At 39.8% G+C, this 15,334-nt stretch overlaps 1 protein-coding gene across 1 annotated transcript; it reads left to right on the top strand.

Annotated features, from left to right (window-relative positions):
- Window positions 1–1,450: 1,450 nt before the first annotated feature.
- On the top strand, window positions 1,451–13,711 carry LOC115020737 (neurexophilin-1-like). Its single transcript, XM_029450666.1, has 3 exons — window positions 1,451–1,463; window positions 1,631–2,000; window positions 10,874–13,711. Exons 2-3 carry the CDS (start codon window positions 1,920–1,922, stop codon window positions 11,684–11,686), a joined length of 894 nt encoding a protein of 297 aa, XP_029306526.1. The 5' UTR covers window positions 1,451–1,463; window positions 1,631–1,919; the 3' UTR covers window positions 11,687–13,711.
- The last annotated feature ends 1,623 nt before the right edge of the window (window positions 13,712–15,334 follow it).

The raw sequence follows: 15,334 nt of genomic DNA, 5'->3' as shown, positions 1-15,334 counted from the left end.
CTGTACTGTAGCTCTCAAATCCAATTGTTCCTTCTGAAGACATAAATCTAGCAAATATTAAATTCAATTAAAGTAGAAAAAAAAAAAAGTAATTTCCTAAAAATAGCTGGGTACTGTAGTTTTTATCAAATGTTACTCAAGCAGTACTAAATTTGTTGGAGACTATTTTCAGCTGTGGATTAATACATATTTGTTGCTCCAGTGCTCTATGGCACAGATGAATAATATCAGGCTTTGGCTACACAGATTATACTTGTTAGTACGATGAATTCATTGTTAGTTTTTGGTCTTTTCATGGGATTTGTAGACAATAAGAGAAATAACTACACCTATCCTTTAAGGTGGAAAAGATGTGAAATAACTCACTTAAAGAAGTTCAACATAAAGACTTAAACTCTCCATTTTCGGCCTGATGCAACATGTCAGGCAAAAGATGACATGTTCGGGAGCGAGTGCAGACAGCCTCTCCTTTTTCTTTGTTACTGTTTTTTTCTGCAACACTCAGGGGTTAGTTGTGTGCACTTCTCCTCCCTCAAAAACAATAGTATTAACTCTTCTCTGGCTATCGAGGAGCTTTATCAAGTCGGACAAAGTTACTCAAATGGCATCAGGGGAGTCATTTTGGGCTTGAAGATGACACATGTTTTACCAGGAAGTCTACGTAACAAACTGATGGCAGGGAGGGTCTAACAAAAGATGCTCTCGCTTTGCATTGTGGGAAGTGTAGGATCCAGTGTTTTTGAAGCTTGACCTATTTAAGAAACAAAAAGTCAGTCTTCACTTCTTTTCTTTTTTTATTTGTCTCTAGTAAGACCACCAACTTATAATAAATAGCTGAATAGAGATAGAGATGTTTGTCTGTTACTGACGGGTATAAAAACAGCTATTATCACAAATGCATGCCATTATTTTATCCAGCACACATTTAACTCTTAAATTATTGGACATTAATAATAATAATAATAATAATAATAATAATAATAATAATTTGTTTTATTTATTTATTAAATATTAATAAATAGTTTATTTTTTTGTGTGTGACAATAACCACAAAATATATTTATAACAAATATTAGCTTTGTTATTTGGCATAACAACTTTAACAACCTAAATAAATCACTTACTTATGCACGTTATGAGATTAGGAAAATGATCAGAATGTCAATATGACAACAAAATACTACGAGTCCTGTCCGGTTTTTAAACTACATGGAGACATAAAGAGGACTAAATATTGTTTTCTTTTTGGGGTCACTTCAGAGAACAAGCTGTTGTGGAAAGCTGTGACTCTTCGCTGCCACCTCAACATGAGATCAACATGAGATCAACATGAGATCAACATGATATCAACATGAGATCAACATGAGATCAACATGGCAGCTTCATGTATCTCATGTTTACTGATGTAAGAGGGGAAAAAGCCACGACAGCTGACGGCCACTAGATGTCAGGCCCTGACGTTGGTAAAAGAAAAGTTGCTTCTCAAAAGTCTATAATGTGAACCTCCTTCTCTGCTCCCCCCTTTCTTCTCTCTCCCTCCCTCTTTCCTCACTCTCTCTATTTGTCCCCCCCCCCTCCTCCTCCTCTTTCTTTTCTTTCTCTCTCTCTCTCTCTCTCTCTCTCTCTGAAGCTCAAAGCGCACTATATAAAACATCTCTCCACACTGACACTCAGATGTACAAACACCTCGGTTCTCGCCACAGCCCAACCGTGCATCAAAAATCACCCCAGTAGACACTTGAAGCTTTTTAACGGCAGACATCTGACCCTCCTGAATGAGCCTGAGAAGATTCATCTCTGCTCTCCCGCCTCAGGACCGCCTTCCTCATCTCTATATTTCTCCTACAAGTTGTGCAGCTGATCCCAGCTCAGTCAGAGGGAGATTTTGTTGCGGCTGAGAAGACCAAGGACAGTTTGACATGAGGGGGGACGCTCCACAAAGAGGCATGAAGACCACATGTCTGTGGGCTGCCGCTCTGCTGCTGTCAGTCGTCTCTCTGGTGAGTTAAATGTCTTTTTTCATCACTACAGTTTCTGTGATTAATGTCTGCACCTATCTTTTTAGCAGGAATATCAACGAATGATGAAATTTGAGGAGTGAGTTTTAGGGTTAGTGAAAGGACAGTCTCAAAGTGTGAAAACATGATTTTAGTCAGAATTCATTCCTGCAAGATATTAGTTGCAGTCGTATAATGTGAAAGTCTAGAAAATGTAAAGCAAAATGTTGTTTTGTTGATTTCAGACAAATTTCACTTACGTTATAGTAGATTAAAGGCGTGTTTTTAAATAGTTTTCTTTACATTTGACTCCTGAAATAACAAATCTCACCTCCACAAACCAGGTTTTAACCGCATTGACTCATTAATATCGTCATGAATTAACAAATGCCAGTGTGAACACATGCTTCCCAAATCCAAATCTGCATCTTGACAAATCCCCCCTCACACAATCCTGCTGGATGTTTCTCCCTCAGCACTATCCATTCAGTCCCTCCTTTGCATCTTCCCTCCTCTCTCCCATTTACAGACACACTTCAATAAGAATATATCTGACAGTACGGTGGAGAACAGCCTGAGCCCATTATGACAAACATACCAGAATGCTCCTAACTCAATGCCTTGACAGTTTGTGACAACCCAATTCCTTTAATCCTTGGAAAGACAGTAACCCCTCACCCGCTGATAAATCTGTCAACAAAGCAATCAAAGCCGAACAGGAGCCACTCCTCTCTCCAACAAAAATTCTATAAACTTAATCCCCCCAAACTTGACTGGCCTTAAAAAGCTCCCGTGGTGTTATCTGTGTTTAATTTGCATAGTGATGGAAAGAAGTCAATTACTATTAATTATTCTCTACAACTTAATACCCATTATCGAATTGAATTCACCGTCTTGAAAACCATAAACTCAATTTCACAGCTGACTAAGCGCACTAATCATTTCCTCCCCCCCCCCCTTCTTTTTTTTTTTTACTTTACGGATCCTTCCTGCTTTGAAGGAACAACAAGGATTCTTCGATTTCAGAAGCAATAACATTAACGTACAGGGATTTCTTTATTGTCTCAATATAAAGACAAACATTAATCATCAAGTGTGTGAGTTATGTGTACAATAGCATCATGGTAGTGCGAGCTGATCTCAGAGCATCACTTGATGGGAGTGTTGTGGGTTTTTTTTTTTTTTAACCAGACTGGGCTGCCAAATTGCTTCGCTATGCTTTAATGGGATGATCATAATTGTTTCGTACTCGGTGCATCCTAAGCTTTCGCCTGCAGCTCCTTCAACAGATTGACAGACCCAAGGGAACCTCACAAACTTATTTTGGCCGCCTTTGAACCAAGTCGTGTGTGAAATAATATGATTATGCATTTTTCCTCTGGGTAAGTTGAAAAACTGGTGGCTAGTTTTTTTTTTTCTCCCCCACCCCCCACCCCTCCCTACCTCCTCCGCCTTCTTCCTCTTCAAACTGCCCCTGCTCTAATATCCTGCAGTCTGTCCGCGTATAGTATTTATCCTCCTCAGAAGTCATGGTAATAATTGTGCCCTGGCATCTCAAAGCGCTGCTGCAGAGATGGGACTCGGCTCCATCCACAGCTGCCTGTGATGTCTTGACACACTTTGTGATTTGTCATCATCTCTGACCCCCCTCAGGTAACACTTTGATATCACTGGGAGAGTATAGACCTAAACTCTAAGCGGAGTTAAATGCCCTTAGTTGATCCATCAGCTCAACTACGCGGGAACCTCACAAGACGAGACAACTTAAATTCCCTGTAAATGAGTATGACGACAATCATATCCCAAGTCCACAGTTGGAAAACGCTCGGCATCAACACACTGAGGATTCTTAACCTTCCTTCCTGTCTAGAGGAACATTTCATAAACCAATATATTTGCTTCATGAACTGCTTTGTGATTCATGCAATCTGAAGGTCATGAATTAGATTAAAATATGCTTTTACTGGGAGGTGGAGCGAGACGTTACAGTGACCATGTCTCAGACCTGAAAGGTCACAGGTTTGATCCCACAACAGCCGCATGTCCTTGAGCCAAACTCTAACCCCCAAACAGCTCCTCACGCTGTAATCCTCTCTGGCTAAGAGCATCAGTTCAATACCGTACATTTTAAAAGAAGTAAATAAGGTATTCATGCACAAAAAAAAACATTAAAGGACAACAACTCTATTAATTTCTGAACGACGAACACACACCATCCAATCAAGATTTGCAAAGCGGCAACCCAAATGTGCCATCAGCCCGTCCTCCTCTGTTTAAACTAGGTCTGTCGCACTCACAAATCCTCCCCACACAGCAGTCACAGCAGCCGAAGCATTCAGGTAAATGAAAACTGACACACACTTTCATTCTTCCTTCGCAAGGTTTTGTGTATAGCCCACCGCCGAGTCATCTGGCTCCTCCGACGGTTCTATTAAAGGTGGAATTTGTTGGCCGCTCCGGGGTCCAGCCCATAGAATATCCTCCGAGCTCCCGAGGGAAGCCGGGGTTGTTTATCTTCCTGTTTCAAAGAGCGGACGCCTGCGCCTTATCACAGCCTCGCCAAGAGTAGATAGCATTTAGGTTTGTCCAACACCCTGCCTATATGCTGCATCTGGCAATCTTGAGAGTTGTTTCCTAAAGGACTTCTGCATACCGATGCTGTTTGCGTTATCTTGTTGAGGGATTCTGTGTCATACACCGGAATTAATATTAACATATACAGTTAAATGGGGTTTTGGAGACTCCTGCATAGCAAACTGCACGTCAAAAAGTTGGAATAACTCTGAGCCATGAAATGAAAGCCTCTGAAAATGATTTGGTGATATGTTTGAATGCAAACACTATGTTTAATATGGATTGCAAATTGAATTTTCTTTTAACACTGCTGCATTTGACCGATATGACTTTCTGTAAGTTAGTGTATTTTTTGTATAAAAAGGGGGGCGCCACAGATTTTGTGCCTGCATTTGAAAGACATCCACCAGACAGGTGGGGTCTAAAGATGTTTTAGTTTGAGTTATGGGAGCTATAGGAGCTAGAACAACACTACATGCTATACAAATAAAGCTTATTGTTACATGCTAAATAAATCTGGATAACTCAACATCTGCTGCTTCGGTTTCTATCTTTTTATTTATTTCAGTAACTGTGTCTCTGGAGTACACCTTTAAAGCTGATGAAAGCAGATGTAATATTGTATACGTGAATGTGCAATCAAAAAACATCCTTATGAGAGTGTAACAGTCACAAACTCAGCTGGTCTGCTTCATGAAGATTGTGTGGCTGTGGTTTGATCAGATGGACAACATGAGCAAAAACCTTTTGAACTATAATCGTGTTAGAAGAGCTCAAACGAATACAGAACATCTCTCCTGAGATAAACAAAACTGTTCAAACTTTGGAAGACTAACAATAGGACCCAGTTGCTTATAGCTGATTAAGAAAAGATGCTTTCACAACCTTTAAATTTGAGCTAAGGTTATGATCTGAATAATGAAAATGTCTTTAAAAAGGACTGTTTCACATTTTAGTAATTCTACCCTTAACCCGTGCACAAATCATGTAAACCTGTTGAGCAAGTTTTCTATATATTTCTTATCGTCAACAAATCCAATGAACAGAACAAAAAACCTTTTCTGACTCCCTGACTCCGTCTGTGGCACTCGGCCCCGAGACCATTGGTTCCTACTGAAGACTTTAATAAGCAAATATATGCTTTAAATAAAGCAAACAGGAGTAAATAGTGCATATTATGGAGAATACGTTCAGGGGCGGGTTATTAAACATGTTGTGCTCTACTGAGTATTGACAGCAGCAGGATGTGGGATTGATTCAAAACAAACTACAGCGTGTTGCTGGTAATGGAGGAGCATTGGGTTACTGGGTCACCCAGTGCAACACAATGGCTCATTGACGCGTGTTTAATAGTTTAACTATGGAGCTCTATGGCACCGAGTAACAAGATATACATTGGGCTGCTTGTTTGTTGAATCAGTTCATCGTTAGTTTTAGTGTTTTCATGGGATTCGTTGACCATAAGCAAATATAGAATATCACCAGACTTATCTTTTAAGAGTTTGAGGATGGATTTTGTATTTGAATGTGAAACCAATGCCTGGAAATGTGAATATCTGTTCGTAATATTGTTTCCTTTTCTGGATAATTTATGTTTCTCCCAAGAGTGAACATGATGCACTGTATCTGCCTTTTTGTAGGCATTAATATTAATAATTTTGGCCCACTGCAAGTTTGAACTTATTTTTCTATTCAAACCGTTTTGGGCAAGTAATATACTTTTTATACAAATTACTCCATTATGATATTGTTTTTGTATATGACCCTTATCACAATCAGTTATTATGAAGTGCTTTTATATTTTTATTATAAATATTGCAATATTTATTGTGTCATTCAGCAATGCTCTGATTGATCCGCTCAGAGCAGATTGGATCTTAATCATTCAGATCACAACCACCTGAGTGATGACTGTGTTTACGTCTATTTTAAAGCTTCAAATTGATCCCTCTCATTATTAATTAATCCGCAGATAATTTCCTGTCCATTAATAAATTAACGGTTTGGTCTATAAAACGCCAGAAAACGGTCGTTTTATTCTCTTCAAATGACTTGTTTTGGCCGACCCACATTCCATAACCCAACAATATTTGAGTTACTATCACAAAGAAAAGCAGCATCCGCTCACTCATATAGTTGCAGATACATTTTCGATTAATCGACTAATTGTTGCAGCTATATATAATGCCTGATGAAGTACAGTACAGTGTGCTCATTTGTTTGTGTGACTTTTGCATTTTCTTACTAAATATTCATGATTTGTAGTAAATGAGCTAAACATTACAAACCTCTGGTTCAAAAGATGAATATTGAACATTTCTATTAAATTTATATACATTTTTCTTTTTTTCATGGGAAATTTGATCTTTTTCTGGTCACTAAAAAGTATTAAAATAAAACAATCTAAGATTTTTATAAGGTAGAATAATTGTTTAATTGAACTGCTCACAATTCATAGACATACACAAGCTGCGATAAACGGTCGTAAGAAGGTTCTGCGTCATTTAAAGGGGCCATAAACCAAAGATGTGGACCGCTGCATTAACGACAGCTGCTAAAATACAATATACATTTATAAAATACATCACAGTTGAATAAAGCCAATTAAGTGCAAAATACATCGTTTAGCTGTGGACGATATAGTTTGATATTTAATAAATCCCTAATATTGACAAACCAATATCTGTTAAACCCAAAGTTATCAAAGTGTGACTGTTGACCTTATGTTTGTTATTCTCCTGTCCTTTATCCTACAGCACTTTCCCTCTTTTCTCTCTGCAGTATCTCTTTCAGGCACATTCATGCATCTCTCACACACACACACACACACACACACACACACACACACACACACACACACACACACACACACACACACACACACACACACACACACACACACTTTCTTTGTGCCTGGCTTGCATGTTTTTGAAGCCGGCGAGAGGTAAATCTTGGCCCTCTGAGTGTTGGTGCAGTCAGTCGGGGTGTTCTGGATATAAACGCTGCTTTAGTCAGGACTGCCTCTGATCTGCCTAATCTCCCCGGGCTGGATTACAGGTTGGGCTCTAATCCGTGAAGTGGGGTCTCTGTGAATGTGCCTCTGAGTGTTCTAATCCAGAGACTGTCAGGTGCTTTAGATGAAAGCTAATTGCATGTCACAGTTTGGGGGCCATACATAACGCCGGCGACAACAGAGCGAGTTCCTCACAACAACAAGGACTTCGGTCTGATGATGACTGGGCACGCAACTCAGATAATCTTGGAAGGAAAATAGTGAAGAAATCCCAGTGACACCTCCTCTTACAAAATTATTCACAACATGAAGTCCCAGAAAAAGGATTGTGCCTTTCAAAAACACACTGTTGAAGGCAATCTAATTTCGTACTTGACACAATGATCAAATTTGAACCATGTGACTCCTAATCCTGCTCGGATTTGAATTGTTTAGGAAATATTCTTTAAATTTAATACCTTTAAATGTTGAATCCACACGCACACACACATACACGCTGTCACTAATTAGCCTGACAGTCACTTAAACCAGCTCAAAGCAGTTTCCTAATATCCCTTGATCTGGTTTCGGGGCTCCATAGAGACTGAAACTCAGTTACTGAGAAGCATTAGTAATTACTGCACTACGAAAATTATATTTCATTTGATCATTAGAGACTACAGTCTTTTCACAACTCAGAATAGAAATATCCATGAAAAATAAATGGGATTTAGAGTCTGGATTACAGGTCAAAGATCATTTAAATGATTATTGGAAACATGTAAAACTGAATTCCTGTTTAAACTCGCAGGGGATCAAGTGTTAGAAATCCATCTAACCAAAACCTGTACATGCATTTGGAAAGAAGGTCACTAGTTTTTCCATAATATATTTTTGACCTTGCAACACAGAATGTGTTTAAAAATCTGAGGGTATGTTAATGTTTTGTCAGTAACCATTAGTTTAGATTAGCTGCTGCGTTAACCTATAAAAATGCATTTATTTTTTAACATTAAAATGAATATAAAGAAACAAGCTGAAACCTGAAATATCATTAACCCCAAGAATAACGACCATAAAATGTATGATGTCGTAATCGACTGCTTGGCTGATAGTCTATAAGATACTGTTTCACTGAACTTTTACATCCTAAGGAGCTTTATGTTTGACTATAATGGTGCCAATAAATCCTGAACAGGAAGCCTCCCTTTCCTCACACTCACTTTATCTTTTTACAATACATCACCAGTGAGGCCAACATGACAGACTTTTGTTTCCAGCAATGGAAGACAAAAGGTGGTGTTCATTAATACAGTTTAACTGCCCCACTGCGCAAGGAAACTGCTGAAATTCATATTTCTCTTCTCCTCGTCATGACAATCATTCCGCACTGAAGGTCCTGCAGCTTTCTATTTTCTTTTATAAAACCAACCGGCCGCAAAGATTAGATCTCCAAATGATTTCTTGGTTTGAAAGGCTTCAATTAGACTCCAAGTATCATGTTGCGTTTAAAAAAAATGCTCAGGTTATGTCGGTCTTTTCAGAGAGGGAGAGAGATGATAACAGCTACTAAGCCAAAGTCTCCACAATGCCACTAACGGTTGATTCACATCAGGTCGTTCATCATCAAGGACTCTTCAAAAACAACTGGAGGCCATCTTTTTAAACTCCTTCACTCTGAAGCCGAGTGCATAAAATGAACGTGCACTTCAGAGAAAGATCGCAACTCCTGCAACAGTGATAGTGAGAGCTCTCCACACTCTTTGAGCTACAGTACTACAATGTCATTCAGTGAACTTTCTGAATAAGAGAAGACCTTATTTTCAGAGTATCGATCGCGGGGCGTCGGTAGAAAATGTAAACGCTTCGACCAGATAGATCTGCTGTCACGTTCCTCGGCCAGGGTTTGAACATCACTGTCACCGGCCTCAGTAGGGTGCATTGGGAATCTTCGCTCTCTCATCTGTGTGATTGTTAGAGGAGAGACACGGAATGAATCATCAATCATCCATTCAGGCCACATTCAGCAGGTAATAGTCTGCTGTTGCATCATGTCTGCACCCAAGAAGCGCTTCATTCATCTCGATGTTTGGCAGGAATACCCTTAATCTTAATCAGGATGAATCCGCACAAGACGTGTCACACACTGTAAGAGTTGGTTTCAGCATGACTGACATGCATGTGGATGGATAAAGCTTGTTGGTGTGTTCTTACTGCTGCAAAGGAGATCGAACATCGGACAATTCTGCAAAATCCTGGATTACGCAAAGTTAAGAACAGATTGCTTCCAGCACATAAACACAAAACAGCCAACAATAACCGTCAGAAGTCAGACACGCTACATCCATCGACATCCAGCACTCAATCCGCTCGCTAAATGAATACTACATTGTTTCCTGCTGTGGAAATAATTTGGTTAAAAGGTTTGAAATTGACATAACTCCAAAGGGTACTGGTCTGGTTCACCGAGGCTACTCTCTGCAGAGACTTTTTAACTTTCTGTTTTAATCACAGAAAATGCTTTTGACAAAAGGTATGTTTCTAAAAAGATTTTCTGACATTGAATTTAATCTTTTAAATTATTATTAGTCCTGCAAATTCCACTACATTTTTTACCAAATTAGGAACATACACTAGTTAGATAACTATGAATGTTCCATATCATTTTCCTACAGTTAAGCGCCATGAGGCATGAACTCATTTGAGTACTGGGATAACGCTCTAAAACGTTAAAGAACCATTTTACCAACATGATGGATTTATATCAACAATTCTTTCAAATTCAACAACAGAATATCTCATTTGTAACTAGAATACGATGTTTGCCCATGAACTCCAGAATGACCCATATAAGCACTTTCTGATCTGGTTATGGTTTGGTTAGGTTTAGGCTAAAAAGTGACTTAGTTAAGGAAAATATTTAAAATGACTACCTTGTTAAGTTTAGGGGTACTTTGTCGTTAGTTTGATTATTACAAGTGGTTATTATGTTTACTCTTTCCTCTCTGACAAGTCATAATTCCTACAGATGCTTTGTCACTTGAACGTAAACATATGTTGTTTTTGGTCATTTCCTGAAACGACTGATGTTGTAGTTTTACTTGGAAGGACAGTTTAATATTGATATACGTAGGTGCTCATCCCTGTACTCTAATATACCTAAACAGAATGTGTGTATGTCCCACGTCTGTAACAACGTATATTTTGAGGTACATTCTTAGAAATCCTTGTCGGAGGTATAAGGTCTCTCTGAGTGGTTACCAGTTGACATTTTTTCCTAATGTTGATTATGTTTTGTTTGTTCTTCTAGGTGACCAGTGGTGATTCACCAAGTTCAGGAAATTCAGCCTTGAGAGAAAGCTCAAAATCCAAAGTGAAGACCTACTGGACTGAAAGCAGCAAGGCTGTCTCTATCAGCCGCCTGCTGTCCCACACCCTCTATGGCAAAGAGAACTTCACGTCTCTGGATCTGAACTACGACGAGGCGGACTCGTTGTCTAAACAGGAGCAGTGGAACTGGCTTTACAACACTTCAAACCCCCGCGACCCTCGATCCAGGACAAAACGGAGGCCCATCGTCAAGACTGGCAAGTTCAAAAAGATGTTCGGTTGGGGCGACTTCCACTCCAACATCAAGACGGTGAAGCTCAACCTTCTTATTACTGGCAAAATCGTGGATCACGGTAACGGGACATTCAGCGTCTACTTTCGCCACAACTCGACTGGTCAGGGCAACGTGTCCGTGGGACTCGTTCCACCGACCAAAGCTGTGGAGTTCCAGGTCCACCAGCAGTACCACCACCATCACCACCACCACCAGCAGCAGCAGCAGCAGCAGCAGCAGCAGCAGACGGCTCTGGAGACCAAGGACAACAAGCTGTTCAACTGCAGGGTGGAGTACGAGAAGGTGGAGAAGGGAACCAGGAACTCACTGTGTGCCCACGACCCCTCGCAGAGCTGCCCGCAAGAGCAGACCCAGAGCCACGTGTCCTGGTTGTGCTCCAAGCCCTTTAAAGTCATCTGCATCTTCATCACCTTCTACAGCACCGACTACAAGCTGGTGCAGAAGGTGTGTCCAGATTACAACTACCACAGTGACACCCCCTACCTCCCCACCGGGTGATCACATGACCAGTGGAGGACACAAAAAAAAGAAGAAGATAAAAAAAAAGACGCTGAGACAGGCTGTCGGGTCATGAGCTATGTCAGATTATTTGAATGAAAATGGAGTCAAGACACTTTAAACTTGAGACGTTGACAGGTATTATTACAGCTAACATATCCTTGACGCAAGACTGATTTTGCTCCAATGAACAGACCAACCCCGAGGTCATTATGAGAACATTTAGGGAAGCATTTATAGGCTTGCAATACTCATATTATATGCATAGCTGCTTACATCGAAAGGAAATTCTCAAGCCAACCGTAAAAATATGCTGATTGTATTTATGTAAATATTGTGGGTTTCACACAAAGACTAGAAAACAATTTTATTAATGTTTTCTCCTGCTAATTTAGTTGTTTATGTTGATAGTGCATTTCTGTCTCAATCATGCTTTCTGTCTTTTCCAATCAGTCTCTGGTAATCATTGCAAACACGTAAATGTCAATGCAAATAAGAAGAATCTGTCAGTATGCATTAGAGGGCATAATGGAAAAAGCAAACATTTTGAGTGGTGTTGTTTTCTGCAGTGTGATTGTTAGAGTGAAGATACATTTCTGATATTGTTGTTGGAATCTCATCCATGTCCATGCATGAACCGAATGTGGTAAACAACTGAAACATGTCCATCTGTATTTTCATGTTATTACCGCTGTCAGAAATAATTTCATCAAGTCACAGGAGAAAAAAAAAGAAAAAAAAGTACTTCTATTTCAATTTTGTGTTTTGTGTTAGCAGTTTTAAGGGTACTGCAAATGTCACCAATGGAGGGCTCCAATCAGATCAAACTTAAGCAAGTAAATGTTGCAATAAATAAGTCAAACTTGCAGACGACACAGCACAACAGAGATACAGAAGATAATTTCTTTGCACTGCTCCTTAAAAATATTTAATTAAATTAAATTGTGCTCCTGTTTTCAGTCCTGCATTTTCATTTTAGACATGCTCTTATATTTGTGACTTACAACAAGTCCATTATAATACGTTTCAACCCCTCCATCACTAACATGACAAGCAGACAGCAGTAAGAGGTGTCAGAGACACGGTGCACCTGCAGTTTCCAAAAATAACTGTACACACTGGAGTAATTATTCATATAAAAGAAGTGCTGGATGATGAGAGAAGAAACAAGGTCAAAAGTGTTTCAAAGTGTTGAAAAAATAGATATTAAAACAAGCAGAAGACATGGAAGTTCATCTAATAAAGGCTGAAACAGAACAAACAGTGTTAAAATGTGAGATGTGGTAAAATGTGTTTCCTGCTCCTGAAGAGCCAGAACATATACTAAACAGCAGGTACTAATCACACATTCCACCTATCCAACGTTCGCACCTCTGGTTATCAAAAAAGAAATTCTGGATGAGACTAACACTGGCTGTTAATGATATTGGATGTTGCAATTGGCTATTAAACCTTCATTACATAAATTGGGAGCCAGTGGCTCCACGTGAAGCATTTAGAGGGAATGAACACATTGTAAGTGGGAGCTCTGCAGAGTCAACACCATAGAAAGAAGGAATTAAAGTGCCGATGTAAAAACCTGTAAAAAAAAAAAAAAAACAACACAAATGTGCACCTAGGGGCGCAATCACTGCTGTCTATTTAAATTCAGTGCTTTGTCACAGTGTACGCTATGGTATACGCAGCACAGTAACTGCTAATGGCAGCCTGGACAACATCCAATATGCCAACATGGGGTGTATTTTCTGACAAGGCAGGCCAAAGAATGGGGGTCTGCCTGTGGGATGAGTGAGCATAAAGAGGAATTTATGATGTGGAGGAACAAGGCTGGCAGAAATCACTGGAAGCACCTGACTCGTAAATTGAGAGCATGTTTCTGTCATCGAGAAGAAGGAATGACTAATGTCTCAGATTGCTGTTTGGGCCAGTTCTTTCATCTCAATAAAGTAACTTTGATATCCCTCCACCCCTACCCAAATGTGCCAGGGACAGTTTGTTCAGCTTCAAAGAATTAAAGCAGCACTTTGCCGAAACAATGCAGCCTCATTATGCACATAATCTTACAAGTGTAAACAGTCTGGCACACAAGTGTTTGGGTGTGAGAGCTACCGAGAGATGGATCTGTTCCCCCGACTGATGTCGCCTGAGGGCAAAGTATTATGTTGTGTTTAAACTGTTTAAAGCCAAATTATTATTGTACAGATGTATTCACATATACAACTTAAAGCTAATCAATAGTTTAACAGGGGATAAAATGTCTAATGTGAAATGAGTGAGAAACCCACACATAATTATCGCCTGAGCGTGAAGAGCGTTTAAACTGCGTTTTAACATCTTTTAGCTCTTTGTTTTGGTTTTTATGGCCCACAACTTCACTGTTTTTAATCACTCTCTCTGCTCTCATCAGCATCAATCCAGCAGCAGCAGGCAGCTTTTTGTTTTTTTTACAGAATAAGCTCGAGCGAACGCACTGTACCCGACCGGCCCAGCACCGAAAAGACAAAGTTAGCTACTAGCTGGTGAACATACTGGTGCATTTAGCAGCTAAAGAGGCTGATCATTTCCCTCAGGAGTTGGTGGAAAGCAAAGGAGCGTGAATATTTGACTTCCACTGCCAGGTGGCCAGAAAAACAACACTAAATAAATACTAATGTATCTGCTGGAAGTATTAATAAAGAAGAAGTTGTCAAACAAATCCATTATTGCAGGTTCAAGAAGTGTGTTTCAAATATGAAAGTAACTGCAGTCATCATGCTGTTTGAACATTTCAGATTTAAAGCTCTTCACATTTGGAAATATTAATACCTTAGATTCATTCGTTAAGTCTAGTATTAGTCCCTTTATTAAAACATCTGTCAATCATTTTGGGGGCGACTGCAGGTTCCAATTTCATGTTCTGGCTTTTAGCGCTATGAGCTAATCTTTGTTAACTTTCAGATCACTGATTGTACCTTGAATACAACTCACTTTAACGATTAAACAGGGAGGGGATGGAGAAAGTAGAGTTATCTAATTAAAACGCACGGAATTAAACTCAAACCAATCTCAAATATTTAATAACCTAAATTCAGATGTACTATCTTGAGAGAATAATTTGGATTCCTCTTAAAAGCCAACGTTTTCCTAAATGAGGTTAATTTCAAAGCACCAGTTTACCCGGCAACAAGAAAAACTAGCCGTTTCCTCGAAGAAGCGGTCCGTTTATGTGTGAATAAAAGCGACAGCGTTACAACCCGGCAGTGTTTGAACGTCTAAGTTATCTTTGGGTCCAGATCTTCTCCCTCGGTTTACTTGGGCTGGAGCCATTCATGCCTGCCGTCTATCCCTTAGCTCGCCACAATCCCTGATTAATGTGGTCTGGGCGGGAGCTGTCAGAAATGGCAGAGAGAATCATGGGATTTCTCCTTCAGAGTCCCAATGACACCCAGCAGCTGCAGGAGTAAACAGATGACTAACCACTGGCCTTTTGGCAGCCTGTGGAGATTCACACGGAGCGAGGGCTGCGAACGTTGCTTTGACATTTAGGTGGATTAGAAAGTTCTTGGGTTCTGCTCTCGTGGTGTCAGAGGTGGTTGGCATAGTAATTATTTGCGTCTTGGTTTTTCATCCGATTGACCCCCAACCGCAGAGAAAATGTAGAGCTTTGTT

Source organism: Cottoperca gobio, chromosome 16 (assembly GCF_900634415.1).
Source record: "Cottoperca gobio chromosome 16, fCotGob3.1, whole genome shotgun sequence".
NCBI lineage: Eukaryota > Metazoa > Chordata > Actinopteri > Perciformes > Bovichtidae > Cottoperca > Cottoperca gobio.
Note: the sequence above shows the minus strand (reverse complement) of the source record. Positions and strands in the feature narration are given on the sequence as shown.

What these genes read in the sequence shown, in the direction of transcription:
- LOC115020737 (XM_029450666.1), top strand. Translation starts at nt 1,920, where the DNA reads ATGAGGGGGGACGCTCCACAAAGAGGCATGAAGACCACATGTCTGTGG. An exon ending in TGCTGTCAGTCGTCTCTCTG is followed by an intron (nt 2,001 to 10,873) that starts GTGAGTTAAATG and finishes TTGTTCTTCTAG; the next exon opens with GTGACCAGTGGTGATTCACC.